The sequence below is a fragment of the Marmota flaviventris genome, chromosome 7 (assembly GCF_047511675.1).
Source record: "Marmota flaviventris isolate mMarFla1 chromosome 7, mMarFla1.hap1, whole genome shotgun sequence".
Taxonomy (NCBI): domain Eukaryota; kingdom Metazoa; phylum Chordata; class Mammalia; order Rodentia; family Sciuridae; genus Marmota; species Marmota flaviventris.
The window spans coordinates 106,837,727-106,860,499 of NC_092504.1; the positions used below are offsets into that span (position 1 = coordinate 106,837,727).

The following is a 22,773-nucleotide window of genomic DNA, read 5'->3' on the forward strand; positions in this document are numbered from 1 at the left end:
TTTTTTTTGATCCTACCATGGAAACACCTGGTTACTATTTAACACTTTCATATAGAAGAGGAAGGACATGCAACCCAGATGTTCATCCATAGATGAATTGATAAATAAAACACAGTATATGTGTACAATGGAATACTATTCAGCCTTAAAAAGGAAGGCTGTCCTGTCACAATAATGCGGATTATTCCTAAATGCAGTAAGCTAGTCAAAAAGGCCAATTCTGTATGATTCCACTTATATGAGGTATCTAAAGTAGTAAAGTTAATAGGAATGGAAAGTAGAATAGTGGTTTTGAGGGGCTGGGAGGAAGGAGAAGAGGAGTTGTTTAATTGGTGTAAAGTTTCAGTTTTGCAGGAAAGGTTTGGGAAATCTGATTCATGACAATGTGAATATACTTGATATTAATAAACTGTATACTTAAAAATGGTTTGGATGTTAAGTTTATGGGGGTTTTTTAAGAGAGAGAGAGAGAGAGAGAGAGAGAGAGAGAGAGAATGAATATACTTTTGTAGGTCGACACAACACAATGCCTTTATTTTACTTTTTTTTATGTGGTGCTGAGAAGCAAAGCCGGTTCGCGACCGTGCTAGACGAGCGCTCTACTGCTAAGCCACAATCCCAACCCAAGTTTATGTTTTTTTTAACTACAATTTTTAAAAAGGGGACAAGAGCCTTAGATTTGAGTCAGTTTAAATTGGCTACTTTAAAAAAACTTTTCCAATGTATTCAATGAACCAAGGTCTTGAATAAAATATATGTACGCATAGTACAGAACAAAGTAAAGTAAATGGTCATTTTTCTCCTTCACACTTTCACCATGTTTTAAATAAAATGCAAATCGTCCCTATGAGAATATACCTGGACTGTTGTCAGATACCGTGAAGCTGGGTAAAAAATGACCACAGTTTATTTCAAACTGTAATAAAGATTATTTAGAGACATGGAGTTATTTTCTTACTGATTTGATAGTTACCATTTTGTATCCCCACTGAGATTTGAAAATGAATCGATATTATAACAACAAAGGTTCCAAATCTCCCATTAACTAATAGACAGGTTGGCAGTGCTGGAGCTGTAACCCGGGGCCCCCGCGAGCTAGGCAGGCAGCTCTCACAGTACTGCACCCGGCCTGCCCTTGACTTCTTGTACCATCACAGGCTAAGTTCTTGGTGAAGACCACGTGTTTCTTGGGTTGTGTTTCATGACAGGCCTTGCCAATGTTTCTTTAACCCATTTGGAAGCACCCACGTAGTTCTATTTTAAGGGTATATAAATCAAAGATAGCTGGTTTTGCCATAACTTGCAGATTTGAGGAGTATTCCCACTGGAAATGAAATGTTTTATACATGCTATTTATTCTGATGCAGATCATGACACTGATTATATTCTTTATACTGTCTTTTATAAGCATGTAGTCCACCTCTGTGCATAGAGGAAATTAATTTTTTCATTGAATTGTAAAGGAACTGTAAAGGTAAGTTTTGCTTCTTAGAGGACACAGATTTTTTAGTTCCCCTCTAAGTCGTGCATTGTACTAGGCTGTAATAGAAATATAAATCAGACTCCCTGCCCTGAAATGGAGGTAAATGCCTTCACAGCAAATCATGATGCCACACAGAGTCCCCTAAATGCTGTGATAAAATACCTGATGACTTCCGTGAGAATAAGGAAAAAACAATAAAGCAAAAAGCAATGAGCTTTGAAGATAAATGGAATTTAGCAAGTGAAGACAGAGAGGGAAGGAAAAAAGATCATGAAGTTAGAAATGTATTGTTGTACCTTGGACCTGAGGTGCAGGGGAGAAAATGATGAAAAATAAGACTCAACATTACTTGAGAAATTGAAATTGCTAACAGTCTGATGCTGATCACTTTCGGTGGGCATACAACTTAGGCTGAAGATTAAGATGTATTTTCTTTTAACAATTAATTTGAAAAGTTCTGATAAGTAAGATTCTGAAATTAATCATTTAAATGGAAAAAAAGACACAAGACTTCAGCTTCCTGCTTTAAAATTGCCAGTGGTCCTGATCAGCAGTTGAATTTCTACAAAATCTTTACATTTTGCTGAAGGGGATGGAACTTGTACATACTATGCCAGTCCTTCCCTTCATTAACCTTGCTCTGAAGTCATCAGTGGCCCAGCCCTTCCCACCCCATGTCTGTTTTTTTCAGATAAACAGAATTACAGAAATGAAAGAGATTCAAGATATCATCACAACAAAACCCAGATTTTGAACTGAAGTTTCCAGAAAAATACTCAGGGTGACGAATTCTGTAAAAGGCAGAGGCATCCCAGGTGCCCAGTTGCTCTGTCTAGAACAGAGCAAAGGCACCGGGAATGGACTTCACATCTCCACGCAAGAGCCTCACTTCCCTTTCCGTGGGTTTGCTTGTCATTTTAACTGCACTGCCTGGTGCAATTTGTCTGAAACCCAACTTCTTCTGGGTCTTGCAATTTGACAACAGCTGAGGGCAGTCACAGAATCACTGATTCTTCCTGGATTGTCACCACTGAGTATTGACCCATCACTGCTCCTCTGACAACTTAACATCAGCCACATTCTTGTGTAAAAACCCATCTGCTCCTTTACTAACTGTTCTTACCTCTGAATTATTGAGAGCTTTTCTGTAAGACACAAAGGAGTTACTTTATTATACTAGAGAAGAATTTTTGCAAATTCTTGAAAAGGACAATAATGCTATTCCAATTTTCATGTACTTCTGAACATCAATTGAATTCTGATTTTGTCATTGCAGACTTGATAATGATTTTCCTTAAGAAGTAATAATCAGCTACAGCTTTTTCACTCTTTCGTTTGAAAACATGAATCTGAAATAGATTGAGACATACTATTACCTAGCAATTAATTTTTGAAAGTTACTTATCCCTCCAAGTGATTGGTGTCTTGATGTCATACATCTGGAATATTTTTAAATATCTAAAAAATTAATATAACATTTTCAACTGATCTTAAATATTTGTTATTCTACAAGCATGTTGAGTAATGTTTATGCAATAGTCTAGAGCTTTCCTTTATAGAATTTTGTGTTCCATTGGTACTTTTGAGAAGAAAAGACATTATCAGTTGGGTTAACAAGTGGTACTGTTTATAAAAATCCGTAACGTGAGGGGAAAAGATAGATGCTGACATGTAGAACATAAACTGAATGCCTAGAAACATCAGCAGTTCTTAAGAAGGTGAACATTGCCAAGGGAAGGGCCAGATATAAAAACAATTCTGGAAATTTTGGTTTCTACTGCCTCACCTTAATTCTAAGAAACATTAGGTACTTTACTATTGAATGTTATCTTTAGAAAAAAAATCTTCCAACTTTTCATTTATAACATGTAAATGAATATAGGTCAGTCATAACAGATCCAAAGCAAAACAGTATAAATTTAGAAGCTTTTAAAACTTTTAAAATGATTGTTAAACCTGCCCTTGAATGATTGCTTTCAATAGTAGAGTTTTCTTTTTTCCCCTTTTTGGCAAGGAACTCTGTAAGGAGGAGTGTCCCAGCATGTCAGCACTTTTAAATGCAAAACATTAAGGACATAATATCTGCATGGAATTTATATGCACAAGACTAGGCCATTTGATCAAATGATAACACAGGCACCTTCAGGCCTAAATGAACAATCACATTGTAAGGGTACGGATAAATCAAATGATGACAGTCCAAAGAGAGGTTACAAATGAAATATTCCATCACACGCTACCATACTTAGTAAGCTTTTTAATTATTATTATTGTTTTGTTCTTTTTAAATTAATTAGTTATACATGACAGAATGCATTTTGACACATCATACATAAATGGAGTATAATTTCTCATTCTTCTGGTTGTACATGATGTAGTATCCCACCAGTCATGTAATCATATATGCACATAAGGTAATAATGTCTGATTCATTCTGTCATCCTTCCTATCCCCATACCTCCTCCCCTCCCTTCACTCTTCTCTACCTAATCCCTTCACTCCGCTCTACCTAATCTAAAGTAACTCTATTCTTCCCTAGGCCCCCACGCCACCCCACCCCTACCTTTATTGTGAATTAGCATCCGCATATCAGAGAAAACATTTGGCCTTTGGTTTGGGGGGGATTGGCTTATTTCTGTTAGCATGATATTCTCTGGCTCCATCCATTTACCAGCAAATGGCATAATTTGATTCTTTTTTGAGGCTGAGTAATATTCCACTTATTAAGCTTTTTAAATTAATGACTTAGATTTAAGACACAAAACACTTAATATAGTAGCTGCCCCCTTAACCACAGTTTTGTTTCCTCTGGTTTTAGTTACCCACAGTCAGCCATGATCTGAAAATATTAAATGGACAATTCCCCCAAATAAACCTTTGATAAGTTTTAAATTGTATGCCATTCTGAGCCACACAAATACTCCATCTCACACTGTCCCACCCAGGATATAAATCATACCTTCGTCTACATAGGCACATTACATATGCTGCATCCTTGTTTTTGGATCAGTTGTCAAGGTATCACAGTGCTTGTGTTCAAGTAACCCCTGTTTTACTTGCTAATGTCCCTACGGTGCAAAAGTAGAGAAGCTGGCAATCCAGATATGCCAGTGAGAAGCTGGGATGTGTTTTCTTTAAGTTAAAAAGGTGAACATTCTTGACTTAGTAAGGAAAGAAAAAGTCATATGTTTTTGTTACTAAGATCTATGGCAAAAGTGACTCTTCTATCCATGAAATTGTGAGGAATGAAAAGGAAATTGATGCTAATTTTATCCTTAAACCTCAAAAGTATGGCCACAAGTTGTCACAGGTGCTGAGTTCAGATGGAAAAGGCATTGAATTCATGGTTGGAAGGCATGAACAGAAAATATGTTCCAAATGATAGCAACCTGATGCACAAGAACGATTGAGCCCGTATGAAAACATTCCCTGAACCAAGGGACACCAAGACATCAAGGAAATGTTGTATAGATTCAGGAATAAGTTTGGGTCTAAAAACGTAAACTTACTGAAGAGGCCATACCTGCTGATGAAGAAGGTGCTGCCACACTGCGGGCACAATTGGAGTAAAGAGAAAGGATAACAATTCAAACAAGTCTTCAATTGCTACCAACACTGGACTTTCCTCAAAGAAGTGACCCAAAAGAATCTACATTCATAAAAGTGCAAAAGGCGGCACCAGACCATAAAGCATGGGGGGACAGATTCACCTGGTACTACGTGGCATATTGCAAGGCCAGTGATAAAGCCAGGTATAGTGTACAGAGTGAAGAAACCACACTCTCTCAAAAACAAAAATCAAAACGACCCATGTTCTGGCAATGTAACCAGAAACGTGGGTGACAGGTATCTTTATGAAATGACTCTACCAGTGCTTCATCCTAGATGTGAACAATATTTTGAATAGGATGGGTAATAACTTAAAGTTCTGTTACTAGTAGACAATGCACCTGGTCATCCTCAGTCTGTTGAGGATGAAAAGGAAAACATCAAGGTTATACTTTTATTCTCACATACAACCTCATTTCTTTAGCCCTTCCATTGGGACATTATTCAGTTTTTCAAAGCTATGAACATCTACCTAGTATCACATTTAGTCAGCAGTTGATGCAGACTATAATCTAGATGTAATGCTGGAAACTATTCACTATTGCTGATACAATATTATTAATAATAATATTTTAAGCAATAATAATATTAGTCAGTTTTGTGATGGATGAATTAAAACCAGAAGCTGTCAATATCTGCTAGAAGAACTCAATCCAGAATGATTTTAAAGACTTCCAGGGACTGATGGAGAAGTTTGAAAAATTATTCATTGAGCAAGGCAAGTTGGAGAAGCATTTGCTGATGTTTGATGAAGAAATGCAAGAACATATTGAAGACCTTTGCAAAGTGTTAAATGAGGAAATGGAAGAACCTGTTTTGTCCTCTACAGAGAAAGAACAGGGGACGGCAAAGCAGAACCATCAATGTAGATACTACCAGAATATGCCAACATCATTCAAATTGCACAGATATTAAAGGACAAAATTATGGAATATGATCCTTGTATGGAATGCAGCATTCAAAAAAAGTCATCTCTCTGATCATGAAAGATTAACACTGGATGAAATAAAAAGAAAGAAACAATGATTTCCAATTTCAATGTTATTCTAGAGGGCATCAGCAAAAAGCCCTTCAACTGTCAAGGACACCAGTCATTGACATCTGCTCCCAACATCCAACTATCCACATCATCATGGCTCAGTGATCCAACATCACCCAAAGCAGACGCTCCACCTAAGGTATTGTCAGAGGTCAATAGTATCCTACCAGCGTGTCATTCACCTCCCTTCATCTCATCCTGTAGGTATTGTATGATCTCACATCAGCACAAAAGAAGTGTAATATAATAAAATATTTTGAAAGAGAGACCCCATTCACATAACTCGCACATAGTTTTGCAAAGTATTCCTAACATAATTTTGAAAATTTTGATTCTCACAAGATCCTTAAAATTTTATTAACATGTCTGTTTTGGCAAATGAAGAAACAAGTGTTCAAAGTTAGACAGCTTTCCAAAAGCTACACTATATGCACAGTGGAGCTAGAACCTGAACCTCATTTTCTAAAACTCAGAATCCCCCCACCCCACCCCAACTAGCCTCTTGGTCTGAAAGCCCCACTCTTCTGTGCATTATTCCATGACTACCTAGTGGATCTGATGGATCAGGAGCAAGTACTTAACTTTCACAGTGACATACTAGAGGCACAAGAGCAGTGTTTCTCAATCTTTTTGGTATTTCTCCTGAGGAATGTTTTTGAATTTTTTTTTTAATTTAAAACTCCTTTAAATTTAAATTTCAACACCTTAGATATACTGTATATCTAAGTGTGTATTAAATGTATTTCTGTATTTAATAGATACCTTGTCTATTTAGTTTCACCCCCTAAGGACCAGCCTCCAAGACTTAGGGATTTGTTTCAGCTTCCCCCCATGCATCATTGCTTCCACCCTCCGAGTCATACTTTTTTAAATGAAAGGCAGCACATCTTTGCAGCACATAGTTTTATCAACCTGCTCCCTGGCAATACAGTTTGGGAGGTACAACAGCCTGCCTTCTTTCCTTCCATTCCAAGTGGACAGTGTGTCTGCTGCAATAAGTATTTCCAAAAACTTTGTTGAGTCTTCTGTGGGTTTCACAGGGATTCACTCCAATTTTAAAAGAGATACATTCACAGACCTTTGCAAAGCAGGCCTTTTCTATCTTTGGCTCATGCTAAAATGGCCAAGAGCGAATGCCTTTTAAAAGTCCTCTGATTTGATTGAAATGATCTGTGAGACACTCTTAATCATCTAACAGGGTCTTCAGTGTGACTGAATAATATGAGCTTTTGATTTTTCTGAGGTTTTAGCAAAAGGTTTATAGTCCCACTCTCAACCTTTTCTGTAAAATCTTCTTCCCTAACAGTGAATTGCTTAATTTTAGTGTCCTTTGCCAACTGAAGAGTATGAGAATTTTTACAGTCATTTGCTTTTTGTGGGGGTTCTTCCCTCAGTGTCTTTCTCTTTTCCCCTTTGCATTTTACTGGAGTGACAAAAAGAAACCAGGTGGCACTTTTGAAACATCACTTGGAAATCACTTGAAGAGTATCACTAAGCCGATTGCTTACAAGTTCTGCTTTCCACATAACTTCAGGATCCAATTTTGCTAAGCTTTCTGCCACCATAACAAGGATATCTCTCCCTCCAGTTTCCAATAACACACATCAGTGGACAATAACAACTCTGCTTTGAGAAAATAAGGAAATGGTTTATTCTGAGCCAGTATGAAAACCACGCCACAGGAACACAAACTCGAGTCAACAAGGTGACCTCAGAAAGGTCAGAGTTCCCAAAGGACCTGGTTCTCCCAGGAAGAAGATTGCATAGCTTTTGTACTCCCAAAAGAAAGTGGGTGGGGTCATCAAATTGGTCAACTACAAAAGAAGCAGAGATTCTTCTTCAAGAAAAAGATATTTCAGCAATACCCAGAAATACCCTACAGGATTCAGTCCTGATTCCCAGCCTTAAGGCCTTAAGGCTAGGATAGGCCCAAGGTCTGTCAAACTTGATATACACTTATCCTGTGGTCACAGAAATGCTAGGTCAGACACTGTCAAAGGGACTAAAAATGGCCCAGTTCAACTTTGGCTTCCAATCTACTCTATCTCCATGAGGTCTTAATGCTTCAATCCATGAACAACCTGAAATTTCTCAAGTACAAACGTAGCCTTCATGGAGAACTTCAGTTCACACACATTCCTCATTTCCTTGGAGTCCTCACCAGTGGTTTCCTTAAAGTCCAGATTCCCACTGACAACCTGCTCAAAACATAGTAGGCTTTCTCTTCGATGCCATTCAAGTTCTGCCCGTGTCATTCCAGTAGCTAGATCCAAACCACTCCCAAGATTTACATATTTGTTATAGCAGCACCTCACTTTCAGATACAAAGCTGTTCATAACAAATTGTCACTGTCTTTGTGGCTTAAAATACAGACATTTGCTATCTCACAAGTTTCCATGGGTCAGGAATCCAGGTGCTGCTTAGCTGGGTCCTGTCTTCTTGGTTTCATGGTACTGAAACCAACGTAGCAGCTGGGTGCATTTTCATCCTGGGGTTTGAATTTGGGAAAGAATCTGCTTTCAAACTCACTGAGCTTATATGACAGGCTCCATCTTGCTGTAGTTGCACAACTAAGGATGCCAGTCTCTCACTGGGTTTTCACAGCTGGAGGCTGCCTGAGGTCCCCAGAGTTCCCTGCCATCTGTGCTCTTGCCCTCTTCTAGGCCCTCTAGCAGTATTGCAGCTTCTTTCTTCATAGTTAGCAGGAGAATATCTCTGATCTGCAAATACTGAATCTCATATAATGTAACTAATCATAGGATTGACATCCTATCAATTTTGCAAATTCTGTTGGCTGGAAGCAAGTCACAGCATCTAGAAGGGATCATATAAAGTTGTGATTCACTGGGAGACACCTTAAGGTGTGGACCCTGCAGATGGTCTAATAGGCTGAATAACGTCCCCCTCAGACATTAGGTCTTAGTTGATGGATACTGCAGATGTTACCCTATGTGGAAAAAAGTCTCTCTGTAGGTGTGATCAAGACCGGAATCTTGAAATAAAAGAATCATCATGGATTATCTGGGTGGGCACTAAATGCAGCTTTTCAACTCATGTCCTTTGTCACTTTTTCTTTTGAATGGGTTCTCTTTCTTAGATAAGTAAGAATTCTTTGCATAGTCTAACTACCAATCCTATGTCAACTGTACGTGTTACTGAAGAAGATAGTTTCTTCCAGTTTTGGTCTTTTTTGTTTTGTTTTGTTTTTGTTTTTTACTTTGTTCATGAGTCTGCATTCAGACTCATTTTCAACTTTTTTTTATTATCAAAAATTTTAAACACCCAAGAAAGACGATTATTTCTCTTACTGAAGCTGAGATAGCTATCTCTCTTGCTAAAGCAGAGTGATAGATACGTGGAAATCTTCCATGTACTCATCACTCAGGTTCAACAGTGGCTGTCTTCTTTTTCCCCAGAAGTACTCATTTTTTCCTTTAATGTCTGTGCTTTTTGTATATCATGTAAAAAATCTTTTAATACAGATTGTGTTGCAGTTATTCATGATAATAATAATCTATCATAATAACACTCATTCTTTTTCACTTTTGCTTTTATATGTATGTTATCTTGGACATGTTAGTGTTAATATATTCAGAGTTTTAATATATTCAAAGCATCAGCAACATCAGTGCTAATCTGTTTTCTTCTGGAGTAGGCTGACTTTCCCTAGTCAGCACAAGCTGTTGATTCAGATCTTGGGAACTTACCAATTGCTCCAACAACGTCATGCACGTTACCATAGAGCTTACTGAAAATCCCATGTGTCTTTATAAGAAGGCTAATCATTCAGGAGGTGTCAAAATATAAATCTGAGTCAGATATGCTGGCATTGTTGTTTATGCTAAGTAATTCCTCTCAATTTTTTTTTTCTTATTTCTAGTGTGCCAACTGGGCTTGAAGGCATGAAAGAACAGGACCTTTGCAACAAGATAATGGCTAAAATCCTAGAAAATTATAATACCCTCTTTGAAGTAGCATATACAGAAAATGATAATCAGAGGTGTGAAAACCTGGCTAGGCTTATCATAGTAAAAGTAAGTAACTTCGGTGTTTAATTCTCGGTATCACTATAATTCTGATGGAAGATTTTTTTTGAAAACTTTACTTTGTCATAAAAATCCCATCAAGATGCAACTTTAGATTATTATTCCTATGTGTGTGGAGTTCTTATGACATCTATTTCCTCTACTAAATATTGATTAAGTTAGTATATACTCTAAGATTATTCAAGAATACTTGTGATTTTTATGTTTGCTTGTTGCCATAAACCATCTCGAAAGGGCTCATGTGAGCCTAGTGTGCGGGTGAATCGGGTGGCCCTTTCTGTGGAAGCCTGTTGTTGCTTCCACAAAAGGCACCTTCTGTGGTACATCTTCTTGCTGCTGTGTTCCGGTGCGCTGCCCTGCCAGACTGCAAACTCTGAAGGCAACATTCCTCTCTTTTTGTCTCTCTGGTGGCTGGCACACTTCCAAGCCCAACTTTAGATTTTAAGTCCCACATAGTAGTCCTTGAAAACTGTCATCAGTAAAGGTCAGTATTTTAGAGGCCTGTAAAGGAGTCCTTGACAATACTGTCTACATCCTTTTCTGTATTGATAACATATCCTTTAAACATTAGACAAATGCACGGAGAGCCGTAAGACCTACATTGGAAAAATCAGAGTATAATTGTCCAAACCAAATTCTCCTGAAGCCGGGAAAGAAGGAAGTCATCTTATTTCTTTCTCTTTCATGTAAATCATGAGAAAGTTTCCCTCAGACTGATCAGATCCACAGGCCACACTGTGCTCCTGCTGACCCAAGTGTGATGACTGATGGAATCAGAGGCACTTGATAGGAGTATCTGAAGGGAGTTTTCGTATTTTCTTTTAGCTGTGGTCATGACTTAGAAGGAGGAAAAAAAAGTCATGGGTATCAAGTAGCACTGCACCAAAGCAGGAAAATAAGACCCATATTAGCTTTTCTCACTAGCATTTATACTACCAATACAATAGACTGCCTAGAATGTGCAGAGTTCCTCTTCTGAGAGCTGAGAGATGCACTTAGCAGGCGTCTTGCCAGCCTGATAGAACTTTAAACTGAAATTTGAGGTGAGGCAAAAACAATATCAGATAAAATAATAAAATGAGATAACTGGAGAATACCAGGTATAACCTAAGTTGGCAGCAACCTAGTAACTGAAAAACATATGTCCTTGATTCACAAGAGGAAATAAGAAACACTTCATTCCTTTTTTTCTATGGAAAAATTAAATAAGTTATTTTTAAAATTGAAAAAAAATTCTCCCTTAAGTTTGTTCCTTCAATGCCTATAATACTTTACAAAGGGTTCCATTTTTAAATATTGAAAGGCAAATGACTTTGTTTCAGCTAAATCTTTGAGAAAAACTTTATAACACTCATACCTTTTTATTAGGACTCATAACATAAACCTAAAGTGTAATTCAAATAGATAAATATGATCTCCTAGGCACAAACTTGTGTAGATACAGCTAATTGCTGGAATACGCCAATGAGAGATTGCATGTTGTATAAAGAAAATGATTATATATTGAGATAAGAGGAAGGGTGCCCTGCATGGAAATCCTTGAGCAAGTAGGTTGAAGCCCAGGAGAGGCAGGATGAGAGTACAAGAGGACACACATAAACTGGTAATATTGTAGGAGCCAAATACAGGTATCTTGAGTAGGTGAAGAATATGACAGCTGCTCTTCTAAGTTTCAGATCTGGTCTAGAGGCAGATAAGTGTCATGATTAAAAACTATATGTCTATACTCTGAAAAGGCTCATTCTGTTAAAGCAGAATGTTCGATGAATTTTTTTTTTCAACTGATCTTGCTGGTTGTCTCATCTCTAAGAAGGTAGAGGATGCAACAAGGGGATATGATTCCCTGGATTACCAACAAGGATGAAATACAAATCACAGAAACCATTTAAAAAGGCTGTGCCAATACCATTTTGGAGTTCATGATATTAGAAGGAGAACATGCTGGCGGTTGTTAGCTGTGTAAACCTGAACAGTGCTTGGAAAATAGATTATTGTTTTTAACTCCAGAAATCTTAAAACATTGCAGGATGGCCAGGGAAATGCTGCATTTTCTCCTTTTTATATAAGGGTACTAATTCCATCATGAGCCCCCACCTGCACAACCTAATCAAACTCTAATTACTCCCTAAAGGCCCCACTTTGAAATACTATCACATGGGACCTTAGGATTTTAAGGCATGAATTTTAGAGGGACACAAAATTTTCAGTCTATAAATCTTGCTGAGCTAGAATCCTTAGTTTTATCCTTGATTTCTCCTTTCTCATTCCCAATGGGATTCATAGTTTGCCTTATATATGTCTCTAGAAATAGATATTTCTTGTTCAACCCACTACCACTACTGTTGAATAGTATATATGGTGACCACACTATTTCAAACTCTTCTCCCACCTCTAAGCTCACCTCTTCCCAACTTCTCATCAGTAATAGAATGTTCCTAAAAGCCAAACCTGATAACAAATTCCTGCTTTAAGATGCTGGGGCTGTAGCTCAGTGGTTGAGCACTTGGCTCGCATGTGTGAGGCACTGGGTTCTATCCTCAGCACCACATAAAAAAATAGATTTAAAAAAAATGAAGATATTGCATCCTTCTACAACTAAACTAAAATAAATATATACATATATATGTACATATATATGTTTACAAAAATCCTGCTTTAAGTAAACATGCTTTTTGCTATTCTTCCAATTTTGCCTTTTACTTGTTTTTCTAGCAGTATAAATTCAGACTTCTTTTTTTAATATTTTTTCAGTTGTAGATGCATACAATATATATATATTTATTTATTTTAATAAATAAATTGAACCCAGTGCCTAACCTGTGCAAGGCAAGCACTCTACCACTGAGCCACAGTCCCAGCCACCGCCCAAATTCAGACTTCTTAAGTTGGAATTCAGACCCTTCATACTCTGTCCCCAACAAAATCTTTTTCCACTAAATAGTGAATCAATACTGTATCCATGCTATGTCTCTTACCTCCATTTGTCTCTTTTGAGGACTTTTCTTTCTCAATCAGACCTAAGCATTTCAACCTAAGCATTTCAATTTTCTAAGCTTATTCTTAAGTCTTAAATCCAAAGTTCTGCCTGATAAGACATACATACACTTCTAACTGACTGATGGCCGTTTGCTATTGTATATTCCGTGAATTTCTTATTCTCCTTCCTTGCCCTTGAAGACTAATGCTAGGCTTGTACTCTGGGGCTTCATAATTGGCCACCCATGCACACAATTGCTTCGAATGGATATTGCTCAGTCATTGTTCTGTTGAAATCTAATAGTATCTAGAAGCAGAGTCCTTGGGAAGGAATTAGTTCATGATTGTGAAGTCCTCATGAATGAAGCAAATGTACTCACATAGGGAACTAGCTAGTTTGCTCTTTTCACCATGTGAAGTTATAACAGGGACCCTCAGCAGAAATGAACCACATTAGCACCCAGATCTCTGACTTCAAGCCACCAGAACTAGGGGAAACAAATTTCTGTTGTTGCTTATTTACTCTATTTACAGTACTTTGTTATAGCAGCCCAAACTGACTAAAACCTTCATAATTAATCACTGTTAATTTCTGCTGTCTAGATACCTTACATCTCTCTCTTCTCCTCCAGACTCATAGTGTATCTTCTTGACTCTTATCTAGGCAGGAGAATGTTACACTTTCACAATCATCTGATGACCCCTATTAGTCTGTTTGTGCTAGTCTAACAGAATATCACAGACTGGGTGATTCATAATGAGCAGAAATTTATTGATTCACAGTTCTGGAAGCCAGAGGTCTAATATCAAGGAACCAGCTCATTTGGCGAATTCTGATTCTAAGATGGCACCTTGAGCATGGTATCCCCAGAGAGGAGGAAGGCTTTGTTTTACATGGAGAAGAGCAAAGGCAAAACGGAGCCGTATTCACTCTTATGGTTGGATCTGAGGTGTGTCCCCTGAAAGCTCATGATTGAACTATGAGAGCTGGAACCTAATCAGCCCACTAATCTATGGTGGCTCTGGTTCCTTGCTCTCTTTCTTTTCTTTTGGGCTGCTATGACCTAAGGGACATTCCTCTATCATGATGTTCTGCCTCACCTTGGGGCCAAAGCAATGGAATTGGCCAGCCTTGCACCAAGAACCAAAATAAACGTTTCCTTCTCTAGGTTGTTCTTGTCAGGAATTTCGATCACAGTGACTCCAGGTTGTCTGACTCGGAAATTGGTGTCAGAAGTGAGATCGTTGTTGTGACTAACCTGACCATGGGATAAAAAAGCCTTTGGAACTGGTTAGTGGGAAGAGTTTTGAAAAGTTTGGACATGCAGGCTGGAGAAGCCTTAGAATGTTGTAATCAGAGCTTATGGGGTGTTTCTGGATGAAGGTCAGAAGACCAGAATGCTAATAGGAATGTAGACAGTAAAGACGGTACTCACAAGGTTTCAGAGGGAACAGGGACTGACTGCATTGGAAACTAAACTAGTGGCTACTGTGTTAAGTTCTGGCAAAGAAGTTGTCTGCATTTTTCCTGGGTCCTGAGACTTTCTCTGAGGCTGAATTTAAAGGAGATAGACTAATGATGGACTAATGAATCTGGCAGAGGAAATTTCAAGGCAGCACAGAATTAAGGCAGTAGCATGGGTGTTGCTCATGGCTTTTAGCCAGGTTTACTGTGAGAAACAGAAGCAAAAAGGCAAAGATGAAAGATTTGTTGTTGTTGTTGTTCTGGTTTTTTTATACTGGGGATTGAATCCAGGTGTGTTTTAACTGAACTATATTCCCATGCCCTTTTAATTTTGAGATAGGGTCTCACTAAGTTGATCAGGGGCTTACTAAATTGCTCAGACTGGCCTCAAATTTGTGATCCTCCTACCTCAACCTCTCAAGTCACTGGAATTATATGCATGAACCACCATGCCTGGTCAAAGATGAAAGATGTTTAAAACTTGCAGTTTGACTGAAAATGCTATGTAAAACTGGGGCCAAAGGAGATGTGGTTGTCAGCAAGATTACTGCCACTAAAGAGAAGCAAATTACTTTGCACAGAGACAATAGGAAAGAGGCCTTTGAGGCTATCTCGGGATTCTACAAGAGCACACCCATTGCAGGCTCAAGGGTATAGAAGTGAAAACTCATTTTAGAGACTTTGAGGGCACCCTGCTCACAGAGGAGTTCCTAGAAAGCTGTTTCTTGAGGATTCATTTCACATGCTCAGCTGCCCAGAAACTCAGGCCACTGCAGCCCTGGTCCAAAGAGGCCCAGCTACTTCTGGAGCTGGTGACAGAGTGGCATAATTCATGTGGTGCTGGTTCTGCAGGAATGCAGGATGCTGGAGTTTAGGTGTCATAAAGGCTTCCACCAAGATTTCAGAGAAGATCTTGGGAAGCCAAACAAAGTATAGAAGGGATGAAATCCCTGTAGGCAGCTCTTAAGGAGGTGATGTGTGAAATCATGAGAAGGAAGGTGAAGCTGTAGCAGAGATCCCCAGAAGAGATGCCAGAAACGTGGAATGTCTGCCAAGGAAAGCTGCTGACTAAAGACAGAGCCAGCTTAAAAGAGAGGACATGTGGGCTCTGACTAGCAAGGCTATAGGGATAGGGCTACCCAAGTCCCTTGGCTGCTAGCATCTGGAGCACATGATGAAGATATGTTCTCTCCACCAAGGCCTCCAGGTGCTGGATGTGGACCTACAGGACTTGTTTGTCCAGCTGGGTTTCAGTCTTGCCAATACAAGACTGAATCCCTTCCCTTTTTTCTATACCTGCCTTGGAATGAAAATATTTATTCTATGCCAATGTATATTGGATATATGTAACTGGATTTTCTTTTTTTATTATTTTTTAGTTGTCAGTGGATTATTTATTTATTTATTTATATGTGGTTCTGAGAATCAAACCCTGTGCTTCACAAATGCTAGGCAAGCACTCTACCACTGAGGTACAACCCCAGCCCTGGATTTTGATTATTTTTACAGGAACTTACAACCAAGAGTTTGCCTTGAGTCTTTGTTGTTGTTGTACTAGGGATTGAACCCAGGGGTGCTTTGACACTGCACCTCTAGGCTTTTTAATTTTTATTTTAAGGCAGGGTCTCACTAAGTTACTGAGGCTGGCCTCAAACTTGTGATCCTCCTGTCTCAACCCCCTGAGTCTCTTGGATTAGAGGTGTGCACCACTGCACCCAGCTTTGCCTTGACTCTTGAAGGAAACTAGGATTTGTACTTTGGGGCAATGCTAAAACTGTTAAGACTGTGAAGACTCTTGGAGATGAACTAAATGCATTTTGCATTGTGAGGTGGACATGATCTTTTGGGGCCACTGACAGAGTGTTATGGTTTGGATATGAGGTGTCAGGGAAAAGCATACAAATGGACTTTGAGAGTTGTAACCTAATCAGTGCAGTAGTCCATTTCTTGGATTAATAATTTGAAAGGACAATTATACTGGGTGGTGGATAGAGAAAGCAGATCACTGGGAGTGTGCCTTTGGGATTTATATTTTGTCTGTAGTCCTTCACACTCTCTGTCTTCTGTCGGGCTGCCATGACCTGAGGAGCTTTCCTCCACCATGCCCTTTCCACCATGAGGCCACCATGATGTTCTGCCTCATCTCCAGCCCAGAGCAATGCAATCAGTGACTGTGAACCAAGGCCTCTGAAACTATGAGCCAAAATAAGCTTTTCCTCCTCTAGGTTGTTCTGGTCAGGTATTTTAGTCACAGTGATGCAAACTGACTAACACAATAAGCCATTTATAATGACTTTAATCCCCCCCATGAGGTGGGAGCTAATGCAGCCCAATCACCTAATTCCTTAAACTGTTACAATGGCAATTAAAACTCAACATGCATTTTAGAAGGGACAAACATTCAGACACAGCATGATATTCGAAAAAATGTTCTATATCTTTAGCATTTGGGAAATGCAAATCAAAACTAAATGAAGGTTTCATTTCACTCTAGTTAGAATTGCAGCCATCAAAAGCACAAAAAAATAACAAATGCTAGAGAGGATGTGAGAAAAAGGAACACTTTTTATAACGTTGTTAGATTGTAAGTTAGTGAAACCATTATGGAAGTCAACCTGGAGGTTCCTCTAAAGACTAGGACTGAAACCTCTATATGATCCAGCTATACCATTCCTAAGTATTTATCCTAAAGAATTAAACCCAGCACATCATAGTTGATAAATACATAGCCATGTTTATTGCAGTGCAATTCATAATACCTAAAGTATAGAGCCAACCTAAAATGTCTGTCAGTGGGTAAATGAATAAAGAAAATGTAGGAGGGGAAGGGTGACCACCGACAGAAAAGGCCCAGTGGCCGGCAGCGGGACAGAGCTTCCAATCACTCCTGCAAGGTAGGCGGGCCTGCGACCCACCGGCAGAAGAGGAGCAGCCGCCTGCTGAGAGGCTGAGCCGCCCCCTCCCCCTGCGCCGGCATAGTAGAGGGAACTGGGACCAAACACAGAGCAGGCCCAGCGGCCTGCTGAGGGGCAGAGCCGCCCCCCACCCCCCTCGCCTGCCAGGTAGGGGAAGGGTGACCACCGACAGAAAAGGCCCAGTGGCCCAGGGCGGGACAGAGCTTCCAATCACTCCTGCAAGGTAGGCGGGCCTGCGACCCACCGGCAGAAGAGGAGCAGCCGCCTGCTGAGAGGCTGAGCCGCCCCCTCCCCCTGCGCTGGCATAGTAGACGGAACTGGGACCAATCACAGAGCAGGCCCAGTGGCCTGCTGAGGGGCAGAGCCGCCCCCCACCCCCCTCGCCTGCCAGGTAGGGGAAGGGTGACCACCGACAGAAAAGGCCCAGTGGCCCGCGGCGGGACAGAGCTTCCAATCACTCCTGCAAGGTAGGCGGGCCTGCGACCCACTGGCAGAAGAGGAGCAGCCGCCTGCTGAGAGGTTGAGCCGCCCCCTCCCCCTGCGCCGGCATAGTAGAGGGAACTGGGACCAAACACAGAGCGGGCCCAGCGGCCTGCTGAGGGGCAGAGCCGCCCCCCACCCCCCTCGCCTGCCAGGTAGGGGAAGGGTGACCACAGACAGAAAAGGCCCAGTGGCCCGCGGCGGGATAGAGCTTCCAATCACTCCTGCAAGGTAGGCGGGCCTGCGACCCACCGGCAGAAGAGGAGCAGCGGCCTGCTGAGAGGCAGAGCCGCCCCCTCCCCCCCGCGCCTGCAAGGTAGTCGGAACTGAGACCACCATCAGAACAGGTCAGACCTGCAACTGAGAGACAGAACAGGCCCAGTGGCCTGAGGAAGGGTAGAGCCGCCCCCCCCCCACGCCTGCAAAGTAGGCGGACCTGCGACCCACTGGCAGTACAGCCCCAGAGGCCTGCAGAGGGGCAGTGCCGCTGCCTGCGCCTGCAAAGTAGGCAGAACGGCGACCACCGACAGAACAAGCCTAGCGGCCCGCAGAGGGACAGAGCCGCCGCCCGCGCCTGCAAGGACGGCGGACCTGCTACCGACTGGCAGAGCAGGCCCAGCGGCCTGCCGGCGTGGTAGGCACATTGCCCCAATTGGCGGAGGGGCAGAGCCGCCGCCCGTGCCTGCGAGGGAGACTTTGCAACTATACAAGACCAATATAAATATATAGGGGGAAAATTCAATAGCACAACAGTTTCACCAAGAAGAAAGGAACGCGAACAGTATGAAGAGACAAGGAAAGAAAGGACCACAAGCATTGCAGGTCAACTCAACTTTAGAAGAGGTAATAGCTGCAGCTGATGGAATGTCAGATAAAGAATTCAGGATATACATGCTTCAGATGATCTGGAGTCTCAAGGAAGACATCAGACAGCAAAATCAGACAATGAAAGATCACTTCAACAATGAATTACATAAACAAATCCAAGAAGCAAAAGATCAACTATACAGGGAAATAGAGGTTATAAAAAACAAACAAACAGAAATCCTAGAAATGCAGGAAGCAATAAGCCAACTTAAAAACTCAATTGAGAATACTACCAGCAGAGTAGAACACTTAGAAGACAGAACATCAGACAATGAAGATAAAGTATTTCAACTTGAAAAGAACATAGACAGCTCAGCAAGACTGTTAAGAAACCATGAGCAGAACATCCAAGAAATATGGGATAACATCAAGAGACCAAATTTAAGAGTCATTGGGATACAGGAAGGAACAGAGTTTCAAACCAAAGGAATGAGCAATCTATTCAATGAAATAATTCGAGAAAACTTCCCAGACTTGAAGAATGAGACAGAACCCCAAATCCTAGAAGCCTACAGGACGCCGAATGTGCAAAATCATAAGAGACCCACACCTAGACACATTATAATGAAGATGCCCAACATACAGAACAAGGAGAGAATTTTAAAAGCTACAAGAGAAAGGAAGCAGATCACATTTAGGGGTAAGCTAATCAGGATAACAGCTGATCTTTCAACACAGACTCTGAAAGCTAGAAGATCCTGGAATAACATATTTCAAACACTGAAAGAAAATGGGTTCCAACCAAGAATTGTGTTTCCAGCGAAATTAAGCTTCAGGATGGAAGATGAAATTAAAACCTTCCACGATAAACAAAAGTTAAAAGAATTTGCAGCTAGAAAACCATCTCTTCAAAACATCCTTGGCAAAACATTACAGGAAGAGGAAATGGAAAATAACAATGAAAACCAACAGTGGGAGGTAGGACACTAAAGGGGGGAAAATAATCAAAGTGGAAAACAAACCATGTTTAGTAACATAAATAAACAAATATGGCTGGAAGAACAACCCATATCTCAATAATAACCCTAAATGTTAATGGCTTAAACTCACCAATCAAGAGACACAGGCTAGTAGAATGGATCACAAAACAAGACCCAACAATATGCTGCCTACAGGAGACGCATTTGATAGGAAAAGACATACATAGGCTGAAGGTGAAAGGTTGGGAAAAATCATATCACTCATATGGACTTCGGAAACAAGCAGGAGTATCCATACTCATATCAAATAAAATAGATTTTAAGCCAAAGTTAATCAAAAGGGATAAAGAGGGACACTACATACTGCTCAAGGGAACCATACACCAACAAGACATAACAATCATAAATATATATGCCCCAAACAATGGTGCAGCTATGTTCATCAAACAAACTCTTCTCAAGTTCAAGAGTCTAATAGACCACCATACAATAATCATGGGAGACTTCAACACACCTCTCTCACCACTGGACAGATCTTCCAAACAAAAGTTGAATAAGGAAACCATAGAACTCAATAACACAATTAATAACCTAGACTTAATGGACATATATAGAATATACCACCCAACATCAAACAGTTACACTTTTTTCTCAGCAGCACATGGATCCTTCTCAAAAATAGATCATATATTATGTCACAGGGAAACTCTTAGACAATACAAAGGAGTAGAGATAATACCATGCATCCTATCTGATCATAATGGAATGGAACTGAAAATCAACGATAAAAGAAGGAAGGAAAAAGAATATATCACTTGGAGAATGAACAATAGGTTACTGAATGATCAATGGGTTATAGAAGACATCAAGGAGGAAATTAAAAAATTCTTAGAGATTAATGAAAACACAGACACAACATATCGGAATCTATGGGACACATTGAAAGCAGTTCTAAGAGGAAAATTCATTGCTTGGAGTTCATTCCTTAAAAAAAGAAAAAACCAACAAATAAATGATCTCATACTTCATCTCAAAATCCTAGAAAAAGAAGAGCAAAACAACAGCAAAAGAAGTAGAAGGCAAGAAATAATTAAAATCAGAGCTGAAATCAATGAAATCGAAACAAAAGAAACAATTGAAAAAATTGACAAAACTAAAAGTTGGTTCTTTGAAAAAATAAACAAAATCGACAGACCCTTAGCCATGCTAGCGAAGAGAAGAAGAGAGAGTACTCAAATCACTAACATACGGGATGTAAGAGGCAATATCACAACAGACACTTCAGAAATACAGAAGATAATCAAAAATTATTTTGAATCCTTATACTCCAATAAATTAGAAGATAGTGAAGGCATAGATAAATTTCTTAAGTCATATGATCTGCCCAGATTGAGTCAGGAGGATATAGACAACCTAAACAGACCAATATCAATTGAGGAAATAGAAGAAACCATCAAAGGACTACCAACTAAGAAAAGCCCAGGACCGGATGGGTATACAGCAGAGTTTTACAAAACCTTTAAAGAGGAACTAATACCAATACTTTTCAAGCTACTTCGGGAAATAGAAAAAGAGGGAGAACTTCCAAATTCATTCTACGAGGCCAACATCACCCTGATACCTAAACCAGACAAAGACACTTCAAAGAAAGAAAACTACAGACCAATATCTCTAATGAACCTAGATGCAAAAATCCTCAATAACATTCTGGCCACTCGGATACAAAGGCACATCAAAAAAATTGTGCACCATGATCAAGTAGGATTCATCCCTGGGATGCAAGGCTGGTTCAATATAAGGAAATCAATAAATGTTATTCACCACATCAATAGACTTAAAAATAAGAACCATATGATCATCTCGATAGATGCGGAAAAAGCATTCGACAAAGTACAGCATCCCTTTATGTTCAAAACTCTAGAAAAACTAGGGATAACAGGAACATACCTCAATATTGTAAAAGCAATCTATGCTAAGCCTCAGGCTAGCATCATTCTGAATGGAGAAAAATTGAAGGCATTCCCTCTAAAATCTGGAACAAGACAGGGATGCCCTCTCTCACCACTTCTGTTCAACATAGTTCTCGAAACACTGGCCAGAGCAATTAGACAGACGAAAGAAATTAAAGGCATCAAAATAGGAAAAGAAGAACTTAAATTATCACTATTTGCAGATGACATGATTCTATACCTAGCAGACCCAAAAGGGTCTACAAAGAAACTATTAGAGCTAATAAATGAATTCAGCAAAGTGGCAGGATATAAAATCAACACGCATAAATCAAAGGCATTCCTGTATATCAGCGACAAATCCTCTGAAATGGAAATGAGGACAACCACTCCATTCACAATATCTTCAAAAAAAATAAAATACTTGGGAATCAACCTAACAAAAGAGGTGAAAGACTTATACAATGAAAACTACAGAACCCTAAAGAGAGAAATAGAAGAAGATCTTAGAAGATGGAAAAATATACCCTGTTCATGGATAGGCAGAACTAACATCATCAAAATGGCGATATTACCAAAAGTTCTCTATAGGTTTAATGCAATGCCAATCAAAATCCCAACGGCATTTCTTGTAGAAATAGAGAAAGCAATCATGAAATTCATATGGAAAAATAAAAGACCCAGAATAGCAAAAACAATGCTAAGCAGGAAGTGTGAATCAGGCGGTATAGCGATACCAGACTTCAAACTATATTACAGAGCAATAGTAACAAAAACAGCATGGTACTGGTACCAAAACAGGCGGGTGGACCAATGGTACAGAATAGAGGACACAGAAACCAATCCACAAAACTACAACTATCTTATATTTGATAAAGGGTCTAAAAGCATGCAATGGAGGAAGGATAGCATCTTCAACAAATGGTGCTGGGAAAACTGGAAATCCATATGCAACAAAATGAAACTGAATCCCTTTCTCTCGCCATGCACAAAAGTTAATTCAAAATGGATCAAGGAGCTTGA

General features: G+C 39.8%; 1 protein-coding gene across 1 annotated transcript in view; it reads left to right on the forward strand.

Annotated features, from left to right (window-relative positions):
• LOC114085467 (protein FAM13A-like) overlaps window positions 1-22,773 on the forward strand; it is a 212,473-nt gene that overhangs the window by 107,224 nt on the left and 82,476 nt on the right. Inside the window, exon 5 of the mRNA XM_071614026.1 lies at window positions 10,013-10,166. Within this exon, the coding sequence (XP_071470127.1) occupies window positions 10,013-10,166 (154 nt within the window). The remainder of the gene's footprint in view (window positions 1-10,012; window positions 10,167-22,773) is intronic.